General features: G+C 39.6%; 2 protein-coding genes across 6 annotated transcripts in view; one reads left to right on the top strand and one right to left on the bottom strand.

Moving 5' to 3' along the window:
* The window catches only part of ZRANB3 (zinc finger RANBP2-type containing 3), a 197,292-nt gene extending 183,200 nt beyond the window's left edge, over nucleotides 1-14,092 (top strand). For 2 of the 4 annotated variants that reach the window (XM_072418092.1, XM_072418089.1), the window contains 4 exons: nucleotides 1,569-1,950; nucleotides 4,792-4,923; nucleotides 10,305-10,397; nucleotides 13,878-14,092. In XM_072418092.1, the coding sequence (XP_072274193.1) occupies nucleotides 1,569-1,950; nucleotides 4,792-4,923; nucleotides 10,305-10,397; nucleotides 13,878-14,033 (763 nt within the window). In that variant the 3' untranslated portion in view covers nucleotides 14,034-14,092. Of the gene's footprint in view, nucleotides 1-1,568; nucleotides 1,951-4,791; nucleotides 4,924-10,304; nucleotides 10,525-13,877 lie in introns of those variants that run through there. The other 2 variants (XM_072418090.1, XM_072418091.1) reach the window with 2 other exon arrangements.
* Nucleotides 14,093-22,476: 8,384 nt separating this feature from the next.
* Nucleotides 22,477-24,639, bottom strand: part of RAB3GAP1 (RAB3 GTPase activating protein catalytic subunit 1) — a 77,321-nt gene continuing 75,158 nt past the window's right edge. For both annotated transcript variants that reach the window (XM_072418087.1, XM_072418088.1), the window contains one exon: nucleotides 22,477-23,486. In XM_072418087.1, coding sequence (XP_072274188.1) covers nucleotides 23,250-23,486 — 237 coding nt within the window. In that variant the 3' untranslated portion in view covers nucleotides 22,477-23,249. The remainder of the gene's footprint in view (nucleotides 23,487-24,639) is intronic.

Below are 24,639 nucleotides of genomic sequence, written 5' to 3'. Positions count from 1 at the left end.
CTGCTCAAATCCAAATAAATGCAGTCAAATTGATTGGGAGGCGTTTCATATTACAGATGGACAATGACCCAAAACATTCAGCCAAAGCAACCCACTAGTTTATTAAAGCAAAGAAGTGGAATATTCTTGAATGGCCAAGCCAGTCACCTGATCTGAACCCAATTGAGCATGCATGTCACTTGTTAAACTTCGGACAGAAAGGCCCACAAACAAACAGCAACTGAAAGCCGCTGCAGTAAAGGCCTGACAGAGCATTAAAAAGAAGGAAACCCAGCATCTGGTGATGTCCATGAATTCAAGACCACAGGCTGTCATTGCCAGCAAAGATTTTCTACCAAGTATTAGAAATTAACATTTTATTTTCAGCTTTTTAATTTGTCCAATTACTTTTGAGCCCCTTAAATGAAGTGATTGTGTTAAAAGGCTTTGGTTCCTCACATTTTTATGTAATCTTTTTGTTAAACCCACTGAATTAAAGCTGAAAGTCTGCAGTTCAACTGCATCTGAGTTTCATTTAAAATTAATTGTGGTAATGTACAGAACCAAAATTAAAAAAAGTTGTCTCTGTCCAAATATTTATGGACCTAACTGTAATACACATTTGGTTTGTATTTATATTTGTTTAGCTTAGGGTTCAATTTTCAGCCCCAACTGGGTAACAAATGAGCTGTGTTTCAAACTGTGCAAAGCAAAAAGTCAGCCCAGCCAGTGGGTTTGGTATATTAACAACCCAATTTGATCACTATGATTGACAGTCATAGTTATCACATTATCCTAAACCTAAATAGTAAGGTAGGGGGTTCCCTTTGCAACAGGAATAGTGTTGAAAAGTGTTATTCTACCCATTGGAGACAAAAAAAGAACTGCTACAAAACCAAATCAGTAGCTGGACAATAAAGGTGCGTACACACTTCCAATTTTTATCGTTCCAATCGAACGACGAACGATCGATTGGGCAAAAAATCGTTCGTAAAAAAGTAACCTCTATGTGCAGGATCGGTGCTATACGATCGTTCGTATATATCATGCATGAACGTTCGTCGTTCGTTTTCCAACGATAATAATTGGAAGTGTGTACGTAGCTTAAGTCTTTTTATTCCACTTTTGTTTGTTTTTTGTTATCCTGCGCTTGGTGTATTTTTTCTAACTATTATCATCAGAAGCATTTGAAAAATTAATGTCAATTTGTCTCTTCTTTCACTGTTTACAAAGTGTATATGAATAATTTAGCAGTGATCTTGTTTTAGGAGTGTAAATATAGCTCACAGACTATGCAATATGTGCAAATTAAATGGAAAAGCGCCGGGGGGGGGGGGACTGAGTAAGGCTGTGTTAAAAAGAAATGAATAGAGACTTTAATGTAAAAAGCACAATGGGCGAGAGTAACAATATCACAAAATTAACAATTTATCCTTGATCTTGCTTCCTGTACAATTTTATGCCTCTTATTATTTTCACAGTGTGACGTCGTAATAAGGCAGTGATTATTATGCAGGCCATTTTAAGCAATATGGTTTACATCCCTCCTGTGATTACTCATCCCTCTCCAACGATGTTTCCAATTTTAGGACAGAAAGCAGAAATGTTCCAGGAGCTGATGGAGGCCAGGCAGACGAAGGGGTGGAAAATTCAAATCTGCAAGGTTATCTGCAGGTTCTGGATGATGCCGGGAACCCTCTGTGTCTGCAGTGCCAGGAGCCTTGCCCCCAGATGCAAGATCACACACCAGCCTGGGATTCACGCTTTTGCTCACAAAAATGCCACGATGACTTCCTGATCCGCTCCAGTCAAAGTTACATGAGGGCAAAAGTTTTTGAAACTGAGCATGGCGTGTGCCAGCAGTGCTGTCTAAATGTGCACGAGCTGTACTTGAGTGTACGGGATGCACCCATGAGCCAGAGGAAAACGCTCTTGCAAAACACCTGGATGGCCCAGCTACCACTAGACCAGGTAAGATGAGAAGCAGCTTGCAAATAATAGGTATTTATTTTGTGACGGTCCATTTTATTGGCCTCTGGAAACGTACAATCAATAATTAAGCTAACCTAAGGCCTTGTTCAGATTCGTATTTATCTCCTAATGAACCATTGAAGCCTAGATCCTCAGACCAAATATAACAGCGTCTGTTAACTTAGTAGTGGAATAAATATTTTGCTTGTCTAAATAATTTCTGCAATTTTTTTATAGGGGCTTTACTCTGCTTACTTTTCTTTTTTTATTCTTTATTTAAACACATCAGTTTTAAGTTCTGATTTGATTTTTTAAATTGATTATTATTGTTATGTATTTGTTTGTTTCCTTGCACTGTGACAGCTGTGGCCTGCTGGCTTCAGCTGTCAGTGTGCCTCTCTCATTGACAGCTGTGTCATTCTGAAGGTGTAAAGGAAGCACAGAGGTTGTCAAAGCCAACCATGTCATAAAAATGGTAACTGCCTGGTCATCAAGCAGATCCAGTAACATCCATTTTTCCTGGGTTATTGACCTTTAACAAGAATACAGCAAGTTACAGTAAACGGAACTCCTGATCTGCTGACTTGTGTGTTACATAAGTCATGGATTAGCATGACCCCCAGGCAACTGTCAATTTACAAAGGAGAGGTCATCCATTTCCAATTTTTATTTGTTTTTAATTTTTTTTTTTTAATCATTATACACAAATACATTTTAAGCCTGTGCTGCTACAATAGACTGTGTGGTATTGGGACTCCTATCAAAGTGTCTAAATTGAGGACTTCCTAGGGTGCCTCATATCTTCCAGTCATTTTTATTGTTTCGGACTGGGATTGTCAAAAAACAAAAACCTGATTTATACCACTCGGCAACCATTTTACATGGAGGATAGTGACCGTCTGAGATAGGAACTGTCTGTATTGACCTGCAGCTACCAATCAGATTGAAGACTTCCATTCTCCAGGTGTCGGCTTTCAGGGCATGTTTGCCTGCTGCGAGGCACTAGAGACAGTTCCTATTTCAGGCGTGATAAATGAGGCCCATTTCAATTAGAGCAGGTCTGTTTCCATGGCAACATAATGCTGGCCTTTATTGGTAATGACAGCCAGCAGAGATGTTCAGGTGGCTATAGTAGGTGCAGAATGTTTGCTCATCAAAGGGCTCCTTTCGGAAATAAAGAAACTTTCTTCATTACAGTTTGCAGCCAATCAGATTTGTCCTTTTAATCATTTAGAAATCTCTGTCCACCCCTACCTCCCAACTCCTATCATTTACCTTTCTTGCTACCCCCTCATCTCTCTCTACCTACCACTTTTTGTATTTCTTTTTTTTTTATTGTTCCCCCAACCCGATACCTATCTCTATCTAACTCTCTCTGTCTACTTTTTATACTCTCTCTCTCTCTCCACTCTCTATCTCTATCCTCCCTGCTATGTACTTCCCTCTTTTTACTTTGTTGTATCTACCTTTCTCTCTACCCCCTTATTTCGCTTTATGTATTTACCCCCCCCCCCCGGGACATTTTTCATCAAACCTCCATGGTTGACTGATGAACGACTAATCCTCCCCTTTTTAGGGAGGGTGATGACAGTTATGCAGACCAGGGTAGTCAGAACAAAGACAGAAGCTCCTTATCATCATACCTCTTTTTTTCTCAGCAATTTAAGTCATCGAACCAAGGAGGCCATAATGAAAGTCTGAAAACAAGCGTTGTGCAAAAATCAGTTATGACAAGTTGTATTAAAATAAGGGCAAAGATAAAAGACCTGAATACTTACCTTCACTGAACTTCCTTCCTGCTGGATTTATCTGTTGAATCCATTGGAAATACCCAAAACGCCTGAGTATGAGGGAGCTTTGACCTCCTTCCCATGATGCAGTTTTGACATCTGATATCCTCATTTCCATTCCAAAACACTGTCACGGGGGGGGGGGGGGGGGTTCTAAGCCTTGTTTATTCTCTGACCAGGAGCTTACAAGAGGCTTTGCATTCAGATCTCCAGATGGTAAACAAGAAGGTTGGAGGAGAACAAGAAAGGTGAGTGGGCTATAACAGAAGTTGTAATTTTTCTCATCTAGACTTGTCCATTAACATGAAGGATAATGGGACCCAAATCGGTGTTCCTTTATAGCAGGTATGGATAAAGTACCCTGCAGATTCAAAATATTGCCTGGGACAGCAAACATTTGACATGTATTATGAGTTGTGAAGTCCTTCTCCTTCCAGAAATCTCCCATCCTATTACCTAAGGTGGTTGGCACATAGACGGGTGGGGGCTATATATCAGTTAGGGAACTGTCATCCCTACTGACATAAGGTTAGAAATATCTGGTGTACTTGTACACTCTATGAAGAACTGCTGGAATATCTTCCTGGCAATCCACGCAGTACAATTTATTTTATATCTTGTACTGCATTGAGACGCACACAGGGCTCTAGTTATCTATAATGGACATATTTCACATGGTGTCGTAGTTCAGAAATATGACTCTTTTTCATCATTATGTTGTAAGGGATTCACTCTTTGTGTCCTCCTCCTTGTAGTTCGGCCATTGTAGATGTTTTCATACTGTTAATTGAAGGCATCAGTGTTTGGAGTATGTGGGGATGTACAAAAATCCTAACTGCCTGATTACTTGTACTCTCGCATTCCCATGGCAATAGCTGTCAGACACCAAATTTAATGGGGTCCACACAGCGACGTTGCTTTACTATGGCATTAAACTGCTGTGTGACAGCTAGGCGTCTGGAAATAAGGGGGATCGGGGCTAATAATGGCCCTGTTATGTGTTGTGTTTTCAGATGTACAACAAACAATGTGTAACCTTTTTTCTCTGCAGCTTAATGAACTCATCCGCAACCCCACAGAAGGCCAGTTCTGGCAAGTGGACCACATTCGACCAGTTTATGGTGGGGGAGGTCAGTGCTCCCTGGACAATCTGCAGACCCTATGTACAGTTTGCCACAAAGAGGTATGGTTCTAGGCCTTTTCTGTTATTGTTGAGTTTTTTTTTTTGAGGATTTGTTATCTAACGAAAACATGTAGAATTGTCAATTGTATTCAAGCAGTGCCAAAAAAATGTATGTTTTGGGTTCCTCGTAAAAATAAAGGCAACCTGTTTCTTGTAATAAGCACTCCTGTGTCGGGAGCCTCATATCTCTATACCTGCAGTGTGGCGTGTGAGTGATCCTGACCGCTAATCTGATGAGATATTAAGTGATGTTCTTTTTTCAGAGAAAGCTGTACCTTATAACCTTTAGTGCAAGGATCACTTTGCTTCTGCTTCACTCTGTCTGTGCTTCCTTCACCTCTCTGCTATCTTGCAGTATTTTTTTAAAACCTTTTTTTTTAATTTGAAGGGGAGACCCCTCCCCTTCAACTTTACTGCCGCAGAAGTGAAGACAAAATGAGAAACCTAGATCCTCCTGGGGTACATATGTCACAGAGGCTGTGGGCTGCTTTGAGATCAGGCATGTGCAGCTCGGCCTTTTTTTTTTTTTTTTTTTTTTTTTTTTTTTTTTTAAACATTTTCGGGAAAGGTGTGTCACCTGATCTTGCACCTGTACAGTGTAAGATCGGGTGACATAGAATGAAGAAGATGGCAGCACCCAGTGTCAAGCCCACATAGGAAAGACGGGACTGCGCAGGACTGACTGGACTAGGATCGCAGTGGGATCCACAGCTTTCCACCTGTAATGATAAGTGATATTACTATATATATATAGATATATATATCTATATATATATATAAACATTTAATAATTGTTGAATAACAATGAAACAGACCTGTAAAACAGGCACCTAAAATGGCTGTACTAAAGTTCAGTTCAAATATCTTACTTACTTATCTTATTATCTTACATACTTAATCAGGTTTAGAGCATGACATCATTATGTTAATATTTGCACATTTTCTCTTTCTGGACATCAGGTGCTGCAAGACATTCAAACCTTTTTATCTCTTTAGGTCCTAATTCATTTGTAGCCACAAACATGAATACAAGTGTACAAAGTTTATAGGTTACAGTCAACAGCTGTCAGTATTTGGTTTTTGTAAATGTCAGTGTTGTTAGCGTTACCGTGTTGTCAATATCGGGGGTCACTGAGAGCATTAAACTTGCCATCTGTATAGGTGTCTAATTGATTGCAGTTTCAGTGGGTTTGAGTGGTTTTTATTCTACTTCATTAGAGTTTTTTTGCCTCACCTTGTCGATATTAGTGTATAGATGTCACAATCATGGTATGTCTGACAGAATCACACTCTGCATCATTATTGGTATTCCTGTGTGTTTAGCACTTTTCAGGGTACATTATTTAGGCATAGAAACTACCTCTTCATAATGAGGAGCTCCAGCTACCCTCCTTATTGGGAATTTTTCTATTTGGGAGACATGTAGAAGTTTGATCCTACAATTATTTAGAACTGAAACTGTGACTGTATTCCAATATAAGCTATAGAAAATTGGCTGTGTGTGTGTGTTTGGATGCGGTGCTTGGCAGAAGAGCATTTAGATTTCAGACTATCATAGTGTTTCTCAACCAGGGCTTCTCTAAAGGTTGCTTAGAGATTCTTGCACAATTTGTGTCTCCTAAATCTGACACCAATGAACTGCAATCTGTAAGGGCCACATCCTTCCAATTGGTCAGGAATGTAAGAGGCATTGTTCCTACTGACCAGCTAGCCAATGTACTATGACTATGATATAGTAATTATAGCAGGGGGTCCCTGAAGACCTGAAAGTTATTTTAAGAATCCCATCATGTCAAAAAAGGTCTAAAAAGGCCGAGCAATTATAACCCTAAAAGTCATCTAACTGTGATTAGTGGATGCACGCATATTTAGTAACAATGATCAGTGTAGTGCCTGCAGTGCCACGAGATAACAAGGTTATACAGAATGATAATATCTACTGTTTATTTAGGAGTGGTTTGTTCTTTTAATAGAATACATGCTAATTTAAAAAAGGGTCATAAAGAAGGGTTCTCAGCCATGATATAAGGAGTAGACTAGCTTTTGGGAGGAGAAATGCAAATATCAAATTGCCTTGATTAGTGGATGTGCAAGTTGAGCACAGGATGCTTTTCTTATCATTGTATCTGAGAACACTCAATTACAAACCAATTATAATGTACTTTTGTTTAAAAGTTTTGTACACTTATATTTTGTTCGGTTTTTTATTGATTCAATTGATTGATTTTTATTGATTTTCAATTGTACTTTTTAAACCCCCTCTCCCCCACCCCTTCAGGCTGGGAGAGGAAGGGACTAGATAATGTTGGACGTCCTCCAGCGTATGTATATGTGTTTAAATATACATTTATAAGTCATGTGCAGTCACTGACAATTTTCAGATGATAAACTTGAACTTCACTCTGACTTTTCTAACCTACATGCTTCTTCCAAGTGTGTTAGATCAGCATGACAGCCCTGCTTGATCTAAAATTGAAAAATCTCTTTTAGGTATAATTACCTATAATTAAAAAGGAGATTTGTCTGTTCTTTCTGCAGTGTGCAGAGTTTTGTACACCTTCGACTGTCCATAGATGCATTCTGCTAGAATTACAGAATGTTGAACTTTTTCAAAGAAGTTTGAGGAGATGAGCTCTGGCACAGCATGTCACAGAACCAGATTGACATTATTTTCCCAACTAAAATAACACTAATTTTATTACATAAACTCGGGCGATTCTTCATTGTTCATTGGGCAAGAAGTGTAGAGAGAGCAAATTACTCTCTATTCCTATCTACGCAGTAATTAGCTGTAATTATTGCCCAGAGACAATGAAAAAGGCTTAGATCAGGGCATCAACAGCGCTGCGTTCCTTTCAATTATTTTACAACTGTCCATATCAATCCTTTAATGCCTTGGATTGATTGCGCAGTAGTGGAAGGTGACTTTCTCGCCTGAATCCAGCACGGGAGTGGAGTCTCTGCTCTCTCCTAATTGGGGCAATTTTTATGGCTCGCCTTTCTAAAGAGCGTACGAGATAAAATGGAAGTGCCTCGTTATCTGCATTTTCTAATTTCTGCAAATTTTAAATTGCTAATGAGGCAATTTGAGTGAGAAGCAGCAGACTTGTCCAGTAATGTAACTGCCTCCTGACAACCCGACAAGCTCTGAGAAGCTTCAGATGATGAGACACTCCATGCTTGTTGATGCCAAAAGCTTCAGCTAAGCCTTATTTACAGTGCAAGTCATTCTGGGAATATAATACCTTACCCAGAAACCATTGCTGCACCCTCCTTTAACACATATATATATATATATATATATATATAAATATATATAAATATATATTATAATTTTTTATATAGTTCCTTGTTGAGAACGATAGAGGAGAATGTCACCATAAAAGTGGCTGCACATCTAATATATTTTTTGTAGAGGGCATACATACTAAGTGCTGTGTAAGAGCCACACTTCCAGGGATTTATAACCTCTCAATGAGATCACAGTACGCCCCCTGACAATTACCTCATTTACTTTTTTCTCCAGGAGGACAGTACCATTTTGTTCTGTCATTCAACTTTCACATCTAATTCTTGGACTAAGAGCCCAGTTCAGAGGTGATACAGCCATGAAAATCCTGGCTTGCAGGATTTGGCTTTGTTCAAATATGTCTGACATGGATTGGTTCCTGCTACTACAATGTTCCAATATGATCCCTGGGGATGAAGACTGAGGAAATTCTTCCTCCTGCTTGCAGCAAATATGTCTGACATGGATTGGTTCCTGCTACTACAATGTTCCAATATGATCCCTGGGGATGAAGACTGAGGAAATTCTTCCTCCTGCTTGCAGCTGCTTTTGACTTAATCTCATTTTATAGAATCACAAGAATGCAGCTCAAGGGTAGATTTTTATTGATAAAAGCTTTATTGAAAAATGGTACTGCTTATTGTGATTTATGAGTAATCTAGTCATGCAGACTTGTAAAATTACTGAATGGTTCACTTTAAAATGAAAATGTGGGAAGACAAAGGGAGCTGTCATTTGCTACACCTATACAAGATGATTGGACATAATCAACTCTTTTTGGCCTTTTCATAAGATTTTAGAAATATGTCTGTGGAAATAGGTGCCCATTTCTTTTTGTGAACATTTGGACCCTGGGAGTCCTTTATTTTAATAATGCTGGGATAGCTCTTGACCCTTTTACTCTCCCCTACAATTTCCTAACCTCATCTTCCTTTGTCTGCTATTGTGTTCTCCTCACTTTCTTAGTTTTTCCCTCTTGTTTTTTCCAATCTTAATGTTTCTTCACCCCATGGCATGGCCTGGTTTGGCTTTGGTTTAAGGCTTTGTATTGTTTTTCACCATTATTTATTATTTAATGAAAATTTAATAAACGGCCAATGTGTGCACGTTTGCCCAAGTGAGCATTTGTGAGGTCCCTAATGGACAAGAAGTCCTGGCTCACAATTGGCATTCTAGGGAATGAGAATTTTGGCAATCATGCATTTTGATAATTTTCTGTAATTTCTATAAATATGTCATCAAGAATTAAATATATACCAATGATTTTTGTATGTTTTCATTATTGTTGAAATTGGTACATCTCAAATTGAACTCCTGAGGAAGCAGACCAGTATGTGTCTTTGAAACGTGTCTAGAGCAAAACCTTTTTTTTAGACTATACTCTTGGATGGAATGGATGTTTGTTTTTAACATTTCTATTAATACGAAATAGATTTGTTCAAAAACGTTTGCTCGCATTTTATATATAATTAGGTGATTTGATGAATTGGTACGCTTTATCAATTTGCATATTTTCCAAAGGTATCACTATTGGCTTTTTAATTAAGGGTTTTTTTTGTAGCCCATCAGGGAAGAATGTAGACAAAGCTGACAACACTGCTTGGGATTTCAGTTCTGCAGAAGCATTGTGTTGTCAGCTTTCCAAAGGAAATTATTTCTTCCCCCAGGCATTCAAGAAATTAACTTGTGTCCAAACAGTAGTTCAGGGTCATATTGCCTGCAATCTCCCTGCAGCTGTTTTTTCCCCTCTTGAGTTACTGTATCTTGATCTATAGGGGCAAATCTCCTGGGAGGCAGGGCTTTGCTTCCTCATGTCAGAGCTCTCCCCATCATTATACAGCAAGTACACAGCTGTGAGGCTATATGAGTGTCTAGGCAGACATGCCAGGAAGCTTTTTCAGGAGGACTTTATTACAAGGTAGATTTGTTAGGGTACTGCTTAGGCACAACTAACATTTCTACATATTATCTATAAAAATGCAAATTTCTAATACTGGCATTGGGGTCTATGTAAAGCTGAAATAAAATGTTATTAGCAGAATTTTTTTGAATGAGAGAACTGTGTTTTTTAACCTAATCTTTTTTTCCTCAGAGAACAGCCCGACAGGCAAAGGATAGGAGCCAGATAAAGAAACATTCCACAGCCTCAAAATATGGCTCTGATATCACTAAATTCTTCTCCAAGGTCTGACATTTCATTGTGATTCTCTCATCTCCTTCCCTGTATACATGTATATTATGTGTGTGTCAGGTTTTATGTTCTTCTGATTCATAAATACAATAAAAAGATTTTTTTGGGTGAGTACCATCTGTCAACACGTTTCTTATTGTGTGTATATGTATATATATATATATATATATATATATATATATATATATATATATATATATATATATATATATATATCTCAAGTGTGTCTGTTATGCTCTTCTGGAGAGTGGTTCGTAGTGTATTGCTACACGAGCAACACTATAATACACCTTACATTCACCTGCTTTTATTGTGATGGACGTGAGCATGTGATGATAGCAGCTGAGGAGCTTAGGAAGAAAATGTACCATGTAAAACATTCATGTGCGCACATACATAACCTGTGTGTACCTCGGGGGTTAGCTAATCCTAAGCCTTAGCCTGAACATTTGTTGCTGGCATCTAAAGAGCTCATTGCAGTCACAGCTCACCTCTGTGCTCTTCTTCAGCAGCTAGGTGGGCTTTGTCACACCAGGAGCTCGCTCTAATTATCTGCAGCTACTCACAGGAATGTATCTGCAGCATTCTCTGACATACAGCTGTTCTTGAATTCTGAGCAAATGCGCTACGACAGATCTTGTAATTAGGGAATCTTGTGTATGTTGGGACTGCTACAATATCTGCGCCATCCGAGTGAAAAATCCCCCCTTCCAAATTGAGTGAATGTAACCAGTAAAGTATGTCAGTACCAAGACCTCTTGTTTGGACTGGAGTGTGGTCTCCTCGTGATCTGATGCTGGTTTCAAATCGTCAGGGTCAAGATTACCAGTGTGACACGGCTCTTAGATTTATATTAAACTGCATTTATACCAACGTATTAAGCAGCGCTGTACATTAAAAAGGTGTTGCAATGACAGACACATACAAACAATGACACGGGAGGAGAGGACCCTGCCCAAAAGAGTTTATAATCTAAGAAATCTGACTAATGCTTTGATATCATAATTCATCAACTGTAACTTGTTTTACCTTAAATTCTGGTCAGCCATTGACCAGCCAGATATAAAAAAGGTGTTGTGAATCTTCCTTCCTATTAAACATCTATTAGTCCAGCCTAATAAACTAAATACCCCAGCTTGTTATTGGAAAGTTAATGAGCAGCGCAATAGTACAATTATCCCATTGATTTCTCAGGCCGCAAACAGAAGAAGAAACAAGACTTGTCATGTGTCTACAGGGTTAGTAAAAGGACATTTAGACAGTTTTTTTGCATTTGAGAAGTGGGGAGGAGAATTTAGTTTTTGATTGTAGCTTAATCCAGCATCACTGTGCAGAATTAATAGAGCTGTGATTGGCTTAGGAGGCTTTTTCTTCCTCTCCCAGTCTGTGTGGCTGTCAAGAGTAACACAGGGGAAGACTATCAAACCGATCCTAACCCAACATTTAAAATCATTATGGTGGTTGTGTCATGTCAGTGGTGGTTTTCAGCTTTTGATAAACTACTCCTGGTAGAATGCAGAGGTCTCTATTGGAAACAACCACATTTAGATCCAAGAGCCTCTCAGGCTCCCATCCAGGAACTGAGGATCTGATAGGTATAAAAGGAGTTTTTTTTATATGGATGGATACCCAGAAAGTTGAACTTTGAGGCTCATAGACTAACAAATTCAAGAGAAACCAAAAGCTCTAATTAAAACAGTGTCTGTGAAAATTTAACACATCATTTCACACCCTCTGAAGCAATCTTCTATTCCTGTCTTTGTTTTTTTTCCTCACAATTCCACATTCCACGCATGAGGCGATAAAAGGTCCCTGAACCGGAACTTGTCTTGACACCCCCTACATCAGCTGATCTGTATATTTACCACTTCACTTTTTTTTCTTTTACACGTCACCTTGATTTGCAGATGAAAATTCGTTAACACCCCATCACCATGGACACTCGCATAGGTCTCAGAAATATTAATTATAGAGCGACGGAAAGCAGATGGCAGAATGGTGGCCTGTCCAGAAGGGAAAGGGTTAAAGAGGACATTATTTCTGCTGCAATGACGCCCAGCATCATTTCAAGCCTTAAAATAGATATTTCCACCAGTTTCCATGGCAGCAGCTACTGTACAGTTAAATCTATCAATAGCCATGAGCGAAGCTGGGAAAATATCACCAGTCAGGGGAGGGAAAGTTAATAATCGTAAAGCAGGAAAAAAAATAAAAAATACACTTGGCAGATTTCATAATATCTGCTCCCTCTGCCCCTAACTCTACAGGTTTCTGTTCAATGGGTCTGCGCAGTGTTAACCGAAAACTTCAGACAAGAGTTTTCTTTTTCATTACTATGTAAGCGTTTTTTTTTTTTATAAGATGTTAGACCCGCTGCAGAAAATTAGGTTTATGTCGGACATGATACAGTTTCTGTACAGGTATAACCCCGTCAGTTAAACCCTTGTCCATTCAATAACTGCTGACAGTTTGCAAGCCGATTTTTGTTAGGTTCCTATTAATGGAGCACTAGCGTTAAAATAAAAAAGTGCTAATGGCTATAAAAGGATTTTAAAAGTGTTGTAAAATTATTTTCTTGGGAAAACAGGAAGTTCTAAACCTTTGGGTTATCCTGAAACTTTCACAAGGACTGGACACTGACAAACAATTATATGCCAGCCCAGGCTAACCCATTTTACTAGCAGGATGCCTTAGCAGTGTTCTCCCCAGAAAATGTTTTCATCCAGGTGGGGGGAAGTTGTAGCCGGGTGGTAAAAAAGTGGGTGGGCAAGACACAGCAAATTTCAGTTATTTATGCCATAGGTATTAAGTAAGCCCTAATTTTGTGTCAGTGTTCTACCTACTGCCTATACTTTGTTCTATTTTTTCTAATGCCTGGCTTGTTAGAATTTTTGTATTATGGCCAAACTGTTCAGTGCTGTGTATGGTAATCTAACTGCCTTGTGTTCCATGTTTTAATGTAATCCCTTGTAGTAGTGTAATATTGTGATCAGTGTGGCAACAGGTAGCGTAACGGAGCGGCATAACAAGTTAGGCTTAGTTCACATTAGCAGTAAAAACTTTATTTACCCCTCCTAAGTGACTACTTGGCAACTTCTAGGCTCCTGTGATTAGTAACCTGTGATAACTGCTAGGCTCCTGGGATTGGTAACAGGCGGTAAGTGCTGGGCTTTTTCAGGCCTAGCAGTTTTTCAAGCAGCAGTGGTTCCTGGTGAAAGGAAAGTGAGGGGTAAACACAGCAAATGCTACCTTACTGCCAGTGTAAAATCAGCCTGACTTCAGGTATCACCTCTTAGGGCTAAATCTAGATAACACAAAACTTTTGTAAAAAAAATTCACTTGATCTGTCCACCAACTGGGCCCAGCAAGTCCCACACTTGCTCAGCTTCCCTCTTCTTTCACTGTTCCATCAAATGCTGATCTCATTGTGCATGCGTAAGATTAAGCTTTTTTTTTTTTTTTTTTACATTATAGGAAAGCCCTGATGATACTTTCCTGATGTCGGGCATGTGCAAAAGGAGCAGCCCACAGCCACCCGGGATATGTGACACATATTGCAGTCTTTACCACCATGGCAGTAAAGACGAAAAGGGAGAGGTCCTCCTGGAAAAATTAGAAAAAAAAAAATAAAACACATTTTTCTAATATAAAAAAGAGGAAAGTCACCTTTTTATGTTAAAATGGAATGTTGCTTTAAGAGCATCGTACATATGATAGCAAAATGGGGGCTGTACAGTGCCCCCCCCCCCCCCCTCCCCCGATTTTGTTTTGGTAAAAAAAAAAAAAAAAAATTGCCTGTGAAATGTTTCCACCCGTAGTGTGCATGTGTAATGATGTCATTGGCTGCTTGTCATATTCTACAGCCTAACAACTCACCGTGTTCAATCTTTCAGATCTCCTTAATTGTTGGCTGTAATGACTTACTCTAAAAAATTTTTAGGGTACACAGGTGCCTCTGCTTGTAATAACCAAAATTTTTTTAAAGAGTTTCAAGATATGGGGATCACAAGTGTAAGTTTTATAAGTTCCAAACTTGTGGAAATTTAACATTTGGTTTCCTGTTTCATAAGAAAGTGCACCTAGGAACCCAAAATTGAAAATGCAAATTAAGGGCCACTTACATAGCAAGAAGCATTGGGGTGGGACCCCTACATTTTTCTTTCACAAAACTATATTTGTAAAACTATGCTACCCTTTCTGCTTCTGTTCTTTAAAACCCAATTTCTCTGGAAAGAGGAGGTGCATGAAACTGAAAATGTAGGTGCAAGTGGGGGACATGTGTATAACCCCTCCTAAAATTTCATTAGCATGGCATCATTAGAAATAAAAAAAAAAACCTTTGCCCATCAAAATGCACTGCCCTGTTTCACATAATTGTCCTCTTCCCTACCTTGAATCCTAATTTATCTAGAACAGAGAGGTGCAGGTAAACAAAATTATAAGTGGGGTGCTCTTGCGGCTAACGCCCCCAAACGTTCACCATGGTATCATTACAACATAAACTCTGCCCATGTTTTATGTTCTAATGATAACATAGTGATGATATTTTAGGGAGTGTTAGCCACATACATTCCCCACACGTTTTTAGTTTCCTATGCCTCCCCATTCCAAAGACATTGGGTTCAGATGTTAGAAGTGGGCAGTAATGTGTAAGAGAGCAGTGCGTTTTAATGACGGAGTTTTTCATATTCTAATGATACCATAGTAATTACATTTTAGAGGGGGGGTTAACCAAAGGTGTCCCCCACTGCGCCTACATTTTAGGCTTTGTACACCCCACCAGTCTAGGGAAATTGGGGTTCAAAGAAGAAAAGCAGACAGGGTAACATAGTGAGACTGTTATAGATTTGTGACAGGTAGGTATCAATTTAGGGGCCCAATGCCAATGCTCCTTGCTATGTAAGTGGCCCTGGGGGTGCCCAATTTGCATTTTTAAGTAAGGTCACCTAGGCGCATTTGCTTTTTAAACCGCAAACCCAATGTTGTAATTTTACAATTCTGATCCCCATATCTTAAAATTTTTAAAAGCAAATTGTATACATTACAACTAACTATGAGTGTTCCCTGTGCACCCTGAAAATTTCAAGTCATTATGACATCTGGTTTAGGAGATATGGAGGTTTGTACGTAAGTTGTAAGGCTGCAGAATGTGACATGCAGCATTCACACACAGCTATTTTGCTGCCGATGACGTCATTACACATGCCCACTCAGGTGAGAAGACTCAGCACAGCTATAGAATGAAGGAGGGACAGCCTGTGTCCTGATCTCATCCTAGCTGTGCCGTTCTCTCACTGCCCGGCTCTTATCAGCAGCTAGAATCCTCTAAACGGATGACAGCTGAGAATGGAGCAGCCTCTTCGTTGTCCATTCAGAGGATCAGAGCTGATGAGGGCTGAGCAGAGGGGGCTTGGCAGCTGGCGGGCCCGCCCACCAAAAAGGGGCTGGGGAGAACTATGCTTAGGTTGTAGCAAGTGATATAAAAAACCTGATTATACCCGGAGGGTTTGGATCTGTGTCCAAAAAATAGGGTTTTACAAAAAATCTCAAGGACACAGGAAGTCTTTATGACATCAAGGGGCCGTTAATCTGATGGAAGGGCAACAGAAAAACTAACAGGTCCATAATAACCAAAGGAAATTTAGGGACTCCTTGTACTCCTTGAGAGCCGCCTGAAGAACCAAAGTTGTCACCAGATGATGATGGAATGTCCACCTGATAGAACTTGTATGCTGAGAAGGCTCTAAGGCCATGGATGGATCATTTAATGAATCTGCAGAGAATGCATTGCAAAATGCTTTTTGTTTGGAGTTGGATTAATTGTAATCTAGGCCATAAAGTCACGCATGACTATAGTGAAGTCCTCATTTTTTTAAGGGGCAACGACTCTGTAACAGGTCTGCTTCTGAAGTCCAGGCCTTAATCAGATGAACTTACCCAACTGTGTCTAGAACCAGCCATATTGCAACAGAATGGCCTTTAGGCAAGTAAGCTCAAGGTACAAGGCATGGCCTTGGGGTACTTATGAAACCTAAGCAGCTGATAGCAGAAAAGGGTCAGCAGCCACTGGTGACTGTCACTAAAGATCAGCAACAGGGTTACTCAAAAGGTCAGAGTTCTAAATAGTTGTTGCAGGCTGAATCAGCTTCCGGAAGGCGGTTCCTCTATGCCTAAGGATGGTGATGCTATTGCCTGCTTGTGGCACTCCACCAATCTGTTTTTGGTCCAATAGCGTTAACAACACTTTAAATGGTGAAAACTGGCAGAAATGAGAATCTGAATATGCTCAGTGTACAATGGTGCTGGGCTCAGTCAGCCTAATAACCTAAACAATTCTTTAGAAACCAAGTGCAGAAACCATACCATAGCACTGGTCTTTGAAAATGCCTCATGGTTCTTTAGAGGCATGGGGTCTAAATAAAGCATCCAGTTCCTGAGCAATTTACCGCTCTAGCAGGATCTGGAAACAGGCAGCCCAGATAAATAGTATAAGAGAACGGCTCTCGCAGTAATGTAGAATCTAAAAGAAATAAGCAAGTCTTCCCATGGCCAATAATAGACTAAAGCTACGTACACACTTCCAATTATTATCGTCGGAAAACGAACGACGAACGTTCCTGCACGATATCTACGAACGATCGTATAGCACCGATCCTGCACATAGAGGTAACGACACGATCGTTCGTAGATATTGTACACACAATAGATACGATCGTTTAAGCGATAGAGGAACTATGTGCACGACAGGAAAGTGAACGGACGTTCGTTCATCACGCATGCTCTGAACATGGACGATCAACGAACGACCGTACACACGAACGATGTTCAACGATCGTCGCCCAATCCGATCGTCCGGTCGTTCGTTTCCAACAATTTTCCTCGTTCGTCGGCGTCGTTGGTTACTTTTTTACGAACGATTTTTTGCCCAATCGATCATTCGTCGTTCGATTGGAACGATAAAAATTGGAAGTGTGTACGCACCTTAAATGTGTATGTGTAGATTTAGCAGGCAGTATTGCCCTAAACACCAATTCAAGATTTAACAGTTGTTGCTAGAACAAAGAGAGTGTAAGTCTCAATTGTTGTTGATATCTTGTATACATATACATGCAGATAAAGCTGTCTAACAAAATTACCCAAGCCCAAGGCTTGGAAAAATAACATACATTTTGGTAAAATTTTTCTTTTAAAAAACTCTGTTGCCTCTTTTGCTTAAATACCACTAAGAATGAGTACAGACTTGTTAGCAGGTCAGGGAAGTGTTTTGGCCATGTTGTGCTGCCTGCATGGTGCACCATGATTTCCAGTCAGGCTGAATAAAATAATAAATCACTTGTTAAGAAAAAGCCATCCTGATGCATGTAGCTTGCCTGAAGTTCAGCTTTAATACTCCAGCAATCACAATGTTCCTTGTTATTCTAAGTGTAATACATTTTCCTTTATAAAAAGGAAATAAAGAATGAAATCAACCATAAAGCTAAGCTGTGGCTTTTTTTGGGGGGGGAGAGTAATGTATACTGATAACTATGGGCAGTGCAGGGTCTTTCCTTTCCTCTGGTTTGTATACATTTGGCTAAGGTTTAAGGGCTGGTTGAAAATCACTGCTACCATTAGCAGGTAATTGATTGTAATTGGTGCTGGGTTTTTAGTGCAGCCCTTATGTGCATCGCTTAGTTTGGTCCAATTTTTTGTGTTATATTTTCTGTTGGGATAGAAGAAGACTATGGTGTTAATTCAAAGGAAACTCGACAGGAGAGAGTTGCTTTAAGGGCAGTCATCCTTTAGAAGTCTGTAGATAGCCTTGTCTTCTCCTGGGTTGTGTTTAAGGACCTCTGAACCCTGGGATACACTGTAAGGTGAGACCTATTCAGTGCAAAGGGCCCTTCTATACCCACCTTTTCTGCATTCCTTCACCACCTCTGTCCACAGCTGGCAACACTACCCAGTGCTTACAGGCATAGAGGGCATGCAAGCCGTTCCCGTCACAGTGCCTGGGCCTAGCAGCCAATTTGCTAAGCCCAGACACACTCACATTCCTGAGAAATTGATTGATGATGTCACCTCAGATTTGTGACTATAGGGAATCAGGAATGCCCTCTGCAGTCACCGTTGCTTTCCTGAGGTGATGGTTTCTTCTTAAAAGGTAAGTTCATGTAGGTATGGGGTTTCTGAGTATAACACATCAGTAATTTGACAGTGATAAATTAGCTGGTGTGTAAAACAATGCACTCAACACAGCCGAGCCAATTTTCCCCTGCCAGAAATGCAGTAGCAGGGCCTCTTTGTTTTTGTGTTGATTAGGTAAATTAGCTGTTTTTAACCACCTAACCGGTATGCGCGTACGAAGGTCGGGCAAAAAAAAATGGCTAGGATGGTTAACCCCGTAATTTTGTCACATCCTTACCTCCATGGTCCCGCTGTGCACATCCAGCGTAAATACATTTTTTATATTCATATTATCTACTAGAACCCCTGTTCGGACATATTTCTGTAAGTTACAGGTCTACAATTTAAAAAAAGAATTTCATGAAAAACAGTGGATCACTTTTGGTACAGAAATCTAGACCTCAGTGTAACGCTCAGGTGGTTAAAAGAAAAAAAAATTAATTTACTGAAATTCAAAATAAATGTATTTTTACATTTTTGCAGTGCTTAGTCACTTTATTCTGGCTTGGTATTCACCTACTGTAATCTTCTGTACCGCAGAGCTCAGGCTAGGAGAAAAAGAGTTAGAAGTCAATCAACAGTGCTGCCAGGAGTGAGGAGACTGGAATGATGGTTCATCAGTGTTTTTTTTTTTTTTCACTGAAAAGGATGTTGAAGGGACCAGGTTATGTGGTCTGACAGGGTTTCCTGAATTATAAAACCGGTTTACCAGAGTAACAGAAATTTTAGTTAAGGTAAAGTAGTTCCCATATAAGTATTGTATGTGCAGTTAATGTTCAGCCTATATATATATATATATATATTTTTTTTTTTTTTTGTTCCCGTACGTGTTTAAATTATATGAAATGTATAACATGTCAGGGGTGTGTATTAATCCCCAAGAGTCCTCTGCTCACAAGATCCTGCTGTTCTGTTAATGAACATATAATCAGTCAATTAAGAGTGTGCAGCACGCACTGCAAAACCATATTAAAAATCTCCTTCTGGCTTCATTGCGGGAAATGGAATCTGTCACACAGCAAATGTGCCGATTGTTTACAAGAAATCTTAAAGATTTCTCAAGATGGAAAATACAGGAGCTCCTAAAACTGTCCCTGGCTTAAGTAACCCTGAAAAATAAAATTTATTGGCCTGCTGGATATTTTGCAGCAGCATGGCAGACCGGCATAAGAGTCATCAGTAGCGGCTTTCATGCATCTCTTAGGTTTTAAGTCCTTAGGTTTATTTGGGCCTGGATAAACCTGTCTGTATGAGTACCTGCAGCACCAACTGCTGCAGCCTATTGTATGTATCCTTTCTAGCTAAAATAAAAAAGTTACTGTGTCTGTATGTGTACCTATGGAAGAAGAAAATGGTTTATCCATATCCTTTCAGGAGTGTTATAGTGATGTAATATTTCTCCTATTAGAATACTGCAATCTTATTGTGTCTGCATAATCCAATTCTCTTCCATTGTCTGGGTTTTCTGCTTTGCACCAGAGCAAGAAAAGTAAAATAAATACACTTCCATGTCACAGGCTTCCTGTCAGGGAAAACCAAGCACCTGATTATTGAGGTGCATTTCACTCTGATTGTGCTCTGGCAATTAGACAATCAAAGCTGGGGTTAGGGGAGAGAGCACCTAAAGCTACGCTCTGATCCATTGCTGGCATTGCAAAAGGGTTTTAACTAGTGCTGTGGCCCAGTAAAACTGGTCATTAGGTAGAATAAGTTCAAGCAGGACCTTACCAAGATATTATGTTAAAGGTTTGTTTTATCAAACTATTTTGAGGGTTGCTGCTATTTGATGGGTTAATCATTACATCATCTGTTGAGTTCTATTTACCCATCCAGACCTCTTCTCTAACTCTAACAGGGAGTTGCTTGTCTGACTTTCTTCCTGGTGGGAGGGCGACTTCAATTTTATTTTTAAAGCAGCCACAGCCGGAGTAGAAAAAATCCAGACATGCCTCTAGTGAATGCAGAACTAGTGGTCTGAATCAGAAGTTTCAAAATTCTGCAAAGAGACTTCACATAAATCAAGGGTCCAACTATGCACGCTTTACAGCTAAGGTTGCTTTAGAAATAAAATTAATTGTAAGGCTGAGCAGCTTGGTTTGATGGCACTGAAATGTGGTTTGTAGATTTAAAGTTCAATTGTGCTATAAAGAAAACCTGGCAGTGTGTGATGCTATGTTATGTTCTGGCCTAAAATTTAGCATCACTTCTGGAAGCTGGGGAATACTAACTTTCAGTGCTGGATGGATCGTAGCTGTCTTCCTACCCTCCTTATTCCCAACACCATCAAAATATTACATAATAAAGCATATGTAAGACTGACTCTTTCTAAAAAATTAATTATTAATTAAAATAATATTGTGTTTGGAGCTTTGGAATACAACCATCAAATGCAAAGGACAAAATAAACATCACACACCTTTTTTTTTTTTTTTTGTTTTAGAATAATGAATTTTTATTGCACAGCTACAAATAAACACAATATGGCATTAGTGCATCCACTGTACAAATTTGTAACGTAAAACTTCGATCACAAAAACAGGGCATTCTGCAACAAAAATATTTCAATCTTGAACCGTTGAGCTTTGCAGATAAAATTTTGTTATAAATGGCTCCTATGACTTACAGATTGTATTGTAGAATGTTAGTGGGTTGCACCTTATTATATTTAATAGAATATGATAATAAAAGCTTGGTGTTCTCTGACTTGAGGACTTCTACTAGTGACAGGTTAGTGATGTCACTGCCTTGGAACTAGTACGCAGCCTAAAAGTCTTCCATTAAATTCAGCATTGGGATGATGTTTCTAAATAAATACTGTGTTAAGTCTTCTACATGGTCAAATCAATGCAAGTTCCAAATACAATTATTATGGGGGAGGATCTGCCCAGGATGAGCATAGGAGGTTATACATATGAAGGAATGCTGGTGCTTATTTTTGTTAAGGGTGGGTCTACATGGATGATTTTAAAACGCATGTAAACATTTCTACTACGTTTGTATGCATTTTATTAGTGTTTTAAAAGCTTGCCTTTAAAACGCTGGAAATTGTCAATGCCGCGTTTACATTTTAAGTACTTATAAACACAGGAAAACGCCCCATTAAAATCAATGGATGCAACTCCCGCACTTTAATTTTTTAAACTTTGCAAGCATTATAAGATAATGCTCAAAAACTTGTCTCAAGGAAACATCCCGGTGTATATTAGCCTATTGGAATGCATGGGAATTTCAAAAATGGGCTTTTAAAACCTCGGGTTAAAGCCTGAGGAAAACGTCCGTGTAGACTAATAAGCCTTAAGGAGGGAGCCTCATGCCTGCAAGTAACCATTTTTTAGGACATAGAAATCATCAGAATTTTCAATTTCTCCCAGTGCAGCTTTAAAAAAAAAAAAGAAAAAAAAAAGAAAAAAAAAAACCAGCAAAGGAAGAAACAACATAGGCAATACTTGCCAAAAAGCCTGATTTGATTAGGGTTATATAACTGGTGTCCTTTTTTTCAGGCAATGAATAGTAATATTAGTACTATTTACTGGCAATGAGTATTATACTGTTGGTTCCTCACTGTAACTGGGAACCAAAAGTTCCAGCATGCTTTCCCCATAGGCATGCTGGGGCTTCTAGTGCACAATGAGGGTGCAGAAGGGTCTGTGCCTGCTGTAGTCTCATCATAGGACCCGTAACACAGTGCTGCTATTTGACCCCCACACCTGATATACTGTATGCAGGCACAGAAGCCTCAACCCCTAAATCACAGATGAATTGACAGCACTCTCACCTCTCCATCACCAACTATCTATCCTTTGATAATCATAATACTCATAAGAGCTGCAGCTTCTGACACCTGGGATACTGTGTTGTTGACAGCTGACCAATCTCCACTGTATTTGGGACAACAAAGCTCTTGAAGAATTGCCTGCATACATAACCTTCAAATGGTCCGAGCTTGCAGTCGGAATTTCAACGTTCATCTGAACAGCTTTTTTTTTTTTTTTTTTGGCAACGCAAAGCTGACAGTTAAAGTGAAAGGAGATACAAATGGCTACCTGCTTATCCTACTTGTGATCTGTATGCATAATTACCAAATGTAAGCAATGTTTACAATAGGGATACATGCAGCAAAATAATTACATTTTCCTAAAGAGAGGAAAACAACAAGGCCAAAATGACTGCTAAAAATTAGTTGCACTTTGGTCACTTGCTCCCCTAACTCCTCTGTTTTTATTCAGATCATTAAGGCTTTGCTTGCTCTGACATAAATCTGCCCTATTAGCTGAAAACAAAAGAGAAGCAGATGTAAGTTGACAACTTTTTTTCTCTGAATGGCAGCATCCTCAATCTAACAAGTTTGTTTTTATTCATATGTTGTCACATAAAGGAGCTGAAATCCTTTGTAGCATATGAAGGCTTCACTTAATGACATGAAAAGATTTATCATTACCGCAGCTGACTGTGTCTGCACTTTGACCATAGAAGCCTCTTCTGCTTGTTGTTTGTGGGTAACAAAGGTCTGAATACAGGAAGGTCTTTTCTCAGCTTCTAAAAACATTCAGATAGAAAGTAATTTCAGCCTCAACAAGCAGATAAGACATTTACATAATGCCATATTACCCATCCCCTTATAGGTCTGTAGAGGGGAAGCTCCTGTCCTGTGTGGGTCCGAAAGTGGGGTACTTTGGAGTTTCAGAAGAACGACGTGTCGGAGGAGAAAGCTCCAGCCAGTCTAAAGTCATCTTTTGTCAGTACGCTGTACATGCGCTGGGGCAGAGCCTTGGAATAAGGGGCAGGTCTTGGAACTGTTGTGCGCAGAATGACTTCACGGCCTGCCGGGGGAGGGAAATCTGTTCCGGACATCACCTTCCTGTCTTCTGATGAACCGGGCTTTTTGGGATCTTCCTCCAGTGGGCCCAGGGTTGCAGCCTAAAAATAAAAATTGATAGTTAGACCTATGACAGAAAATTGCAAATCATTTCATTATAGGAAGTGCCTGCAGCTAACACAGTGTTATTATGAAGTATTAATATAGTACAATATACAATGGACGGCATGAAAGAGCTTCAGGCATTGATTTACGTAATGTAATGACACCGAGGGGCCCTGAACAGGAGTGCCCGTCACCTCTTCCCCATTAGGGCACCATTAATTCTTTAATATTAATGACACTATTGGAACTGAGCCTGAGTAAGGACTACGGCTGGTGGGAAGCAGCTGATAGATGCCACCTACCTTCATGATGCTGCAGGCCTAATGCAGTGTCTCTATGGTACCTGCCTGGGTAATACAGCTAGCCATAGGTACACGCTGCTTGTTCTGCACCTGCACCACCACCACCACCACCACCACCACCACCCCCCATCAGTGGAGTCTGGTGGTCTCTACTCATTGTCAGGAAGCAAAGTATCAAATAACCAGGAAAGGAGGGGGGTGCCCTCTATAGACAAGGCAACTTAAACCATAAACGATAATGAGTTCAGATTGCCTCTCACCATAGTAAAATGAAAGCACTGGAAAACATCCATAAAATTCATCAAGGTTCTGATGAAAGCATGTGAGGTAAGTAGACATTGGCAGAGCAAAGAAAGCTTTTTACCATTTAATTCCATTTTGTCTGTCAAATCTGCCTATCTTTTTTTCTGCTTCTATGCCTGTGCAGGCTCTTGAAAAATGACAATTAAAAGTATGTGTAGAGGCTCTTGAAGTTCTGCACATAGCCACTGGAAAAGCAATAGGCTTCCTGGACCTTCACAGCTCCTGCATACATTAATGTGTGTTATAATTCCACATTCTTTATGGCACACCAATGCCCACAGCGGAGGCATCTGAATGAATGTGGCGTGAAGTACTGTGATGCCTAAAAAGTCCAGGTATGTTTTGTGACTCATTATAAATGACATTGCCCTGTATTGCATTTAGGTAACTCAGTCACATTTGAACTCATGGAATATTGTGATATTATAAGTCCTTTGTATTTAGTACTTTGCTGTTATTGCTTTGGTGAACGTAACATTAGAAATTAGATTCTCAATCACTCAAGGTTCTAGCATGGATCAGTTTTTTTTACTACCAAAGTGCC

This window comes from Pyxicephalus adspersus, chromosome 7 (genome assembly GCF_032062135.1).
Source record: "Pyxicephalus adspersus chromosome 7, UCB_Pads_2.0, whole genome shotgun sequence".
NCBI classification, from domain to species: Eukaryota; Metazoa; Chordata; class Amphibia; order Anura; family Pyxicephalidae; genus Pyxicephalus; species Pyxicephalus adspersus.
The sequence above is the reverse complement of the archived record's forward strand: the minus strand, read 5'-3'. Positions and strand labels throughout refer to the sequence as shown.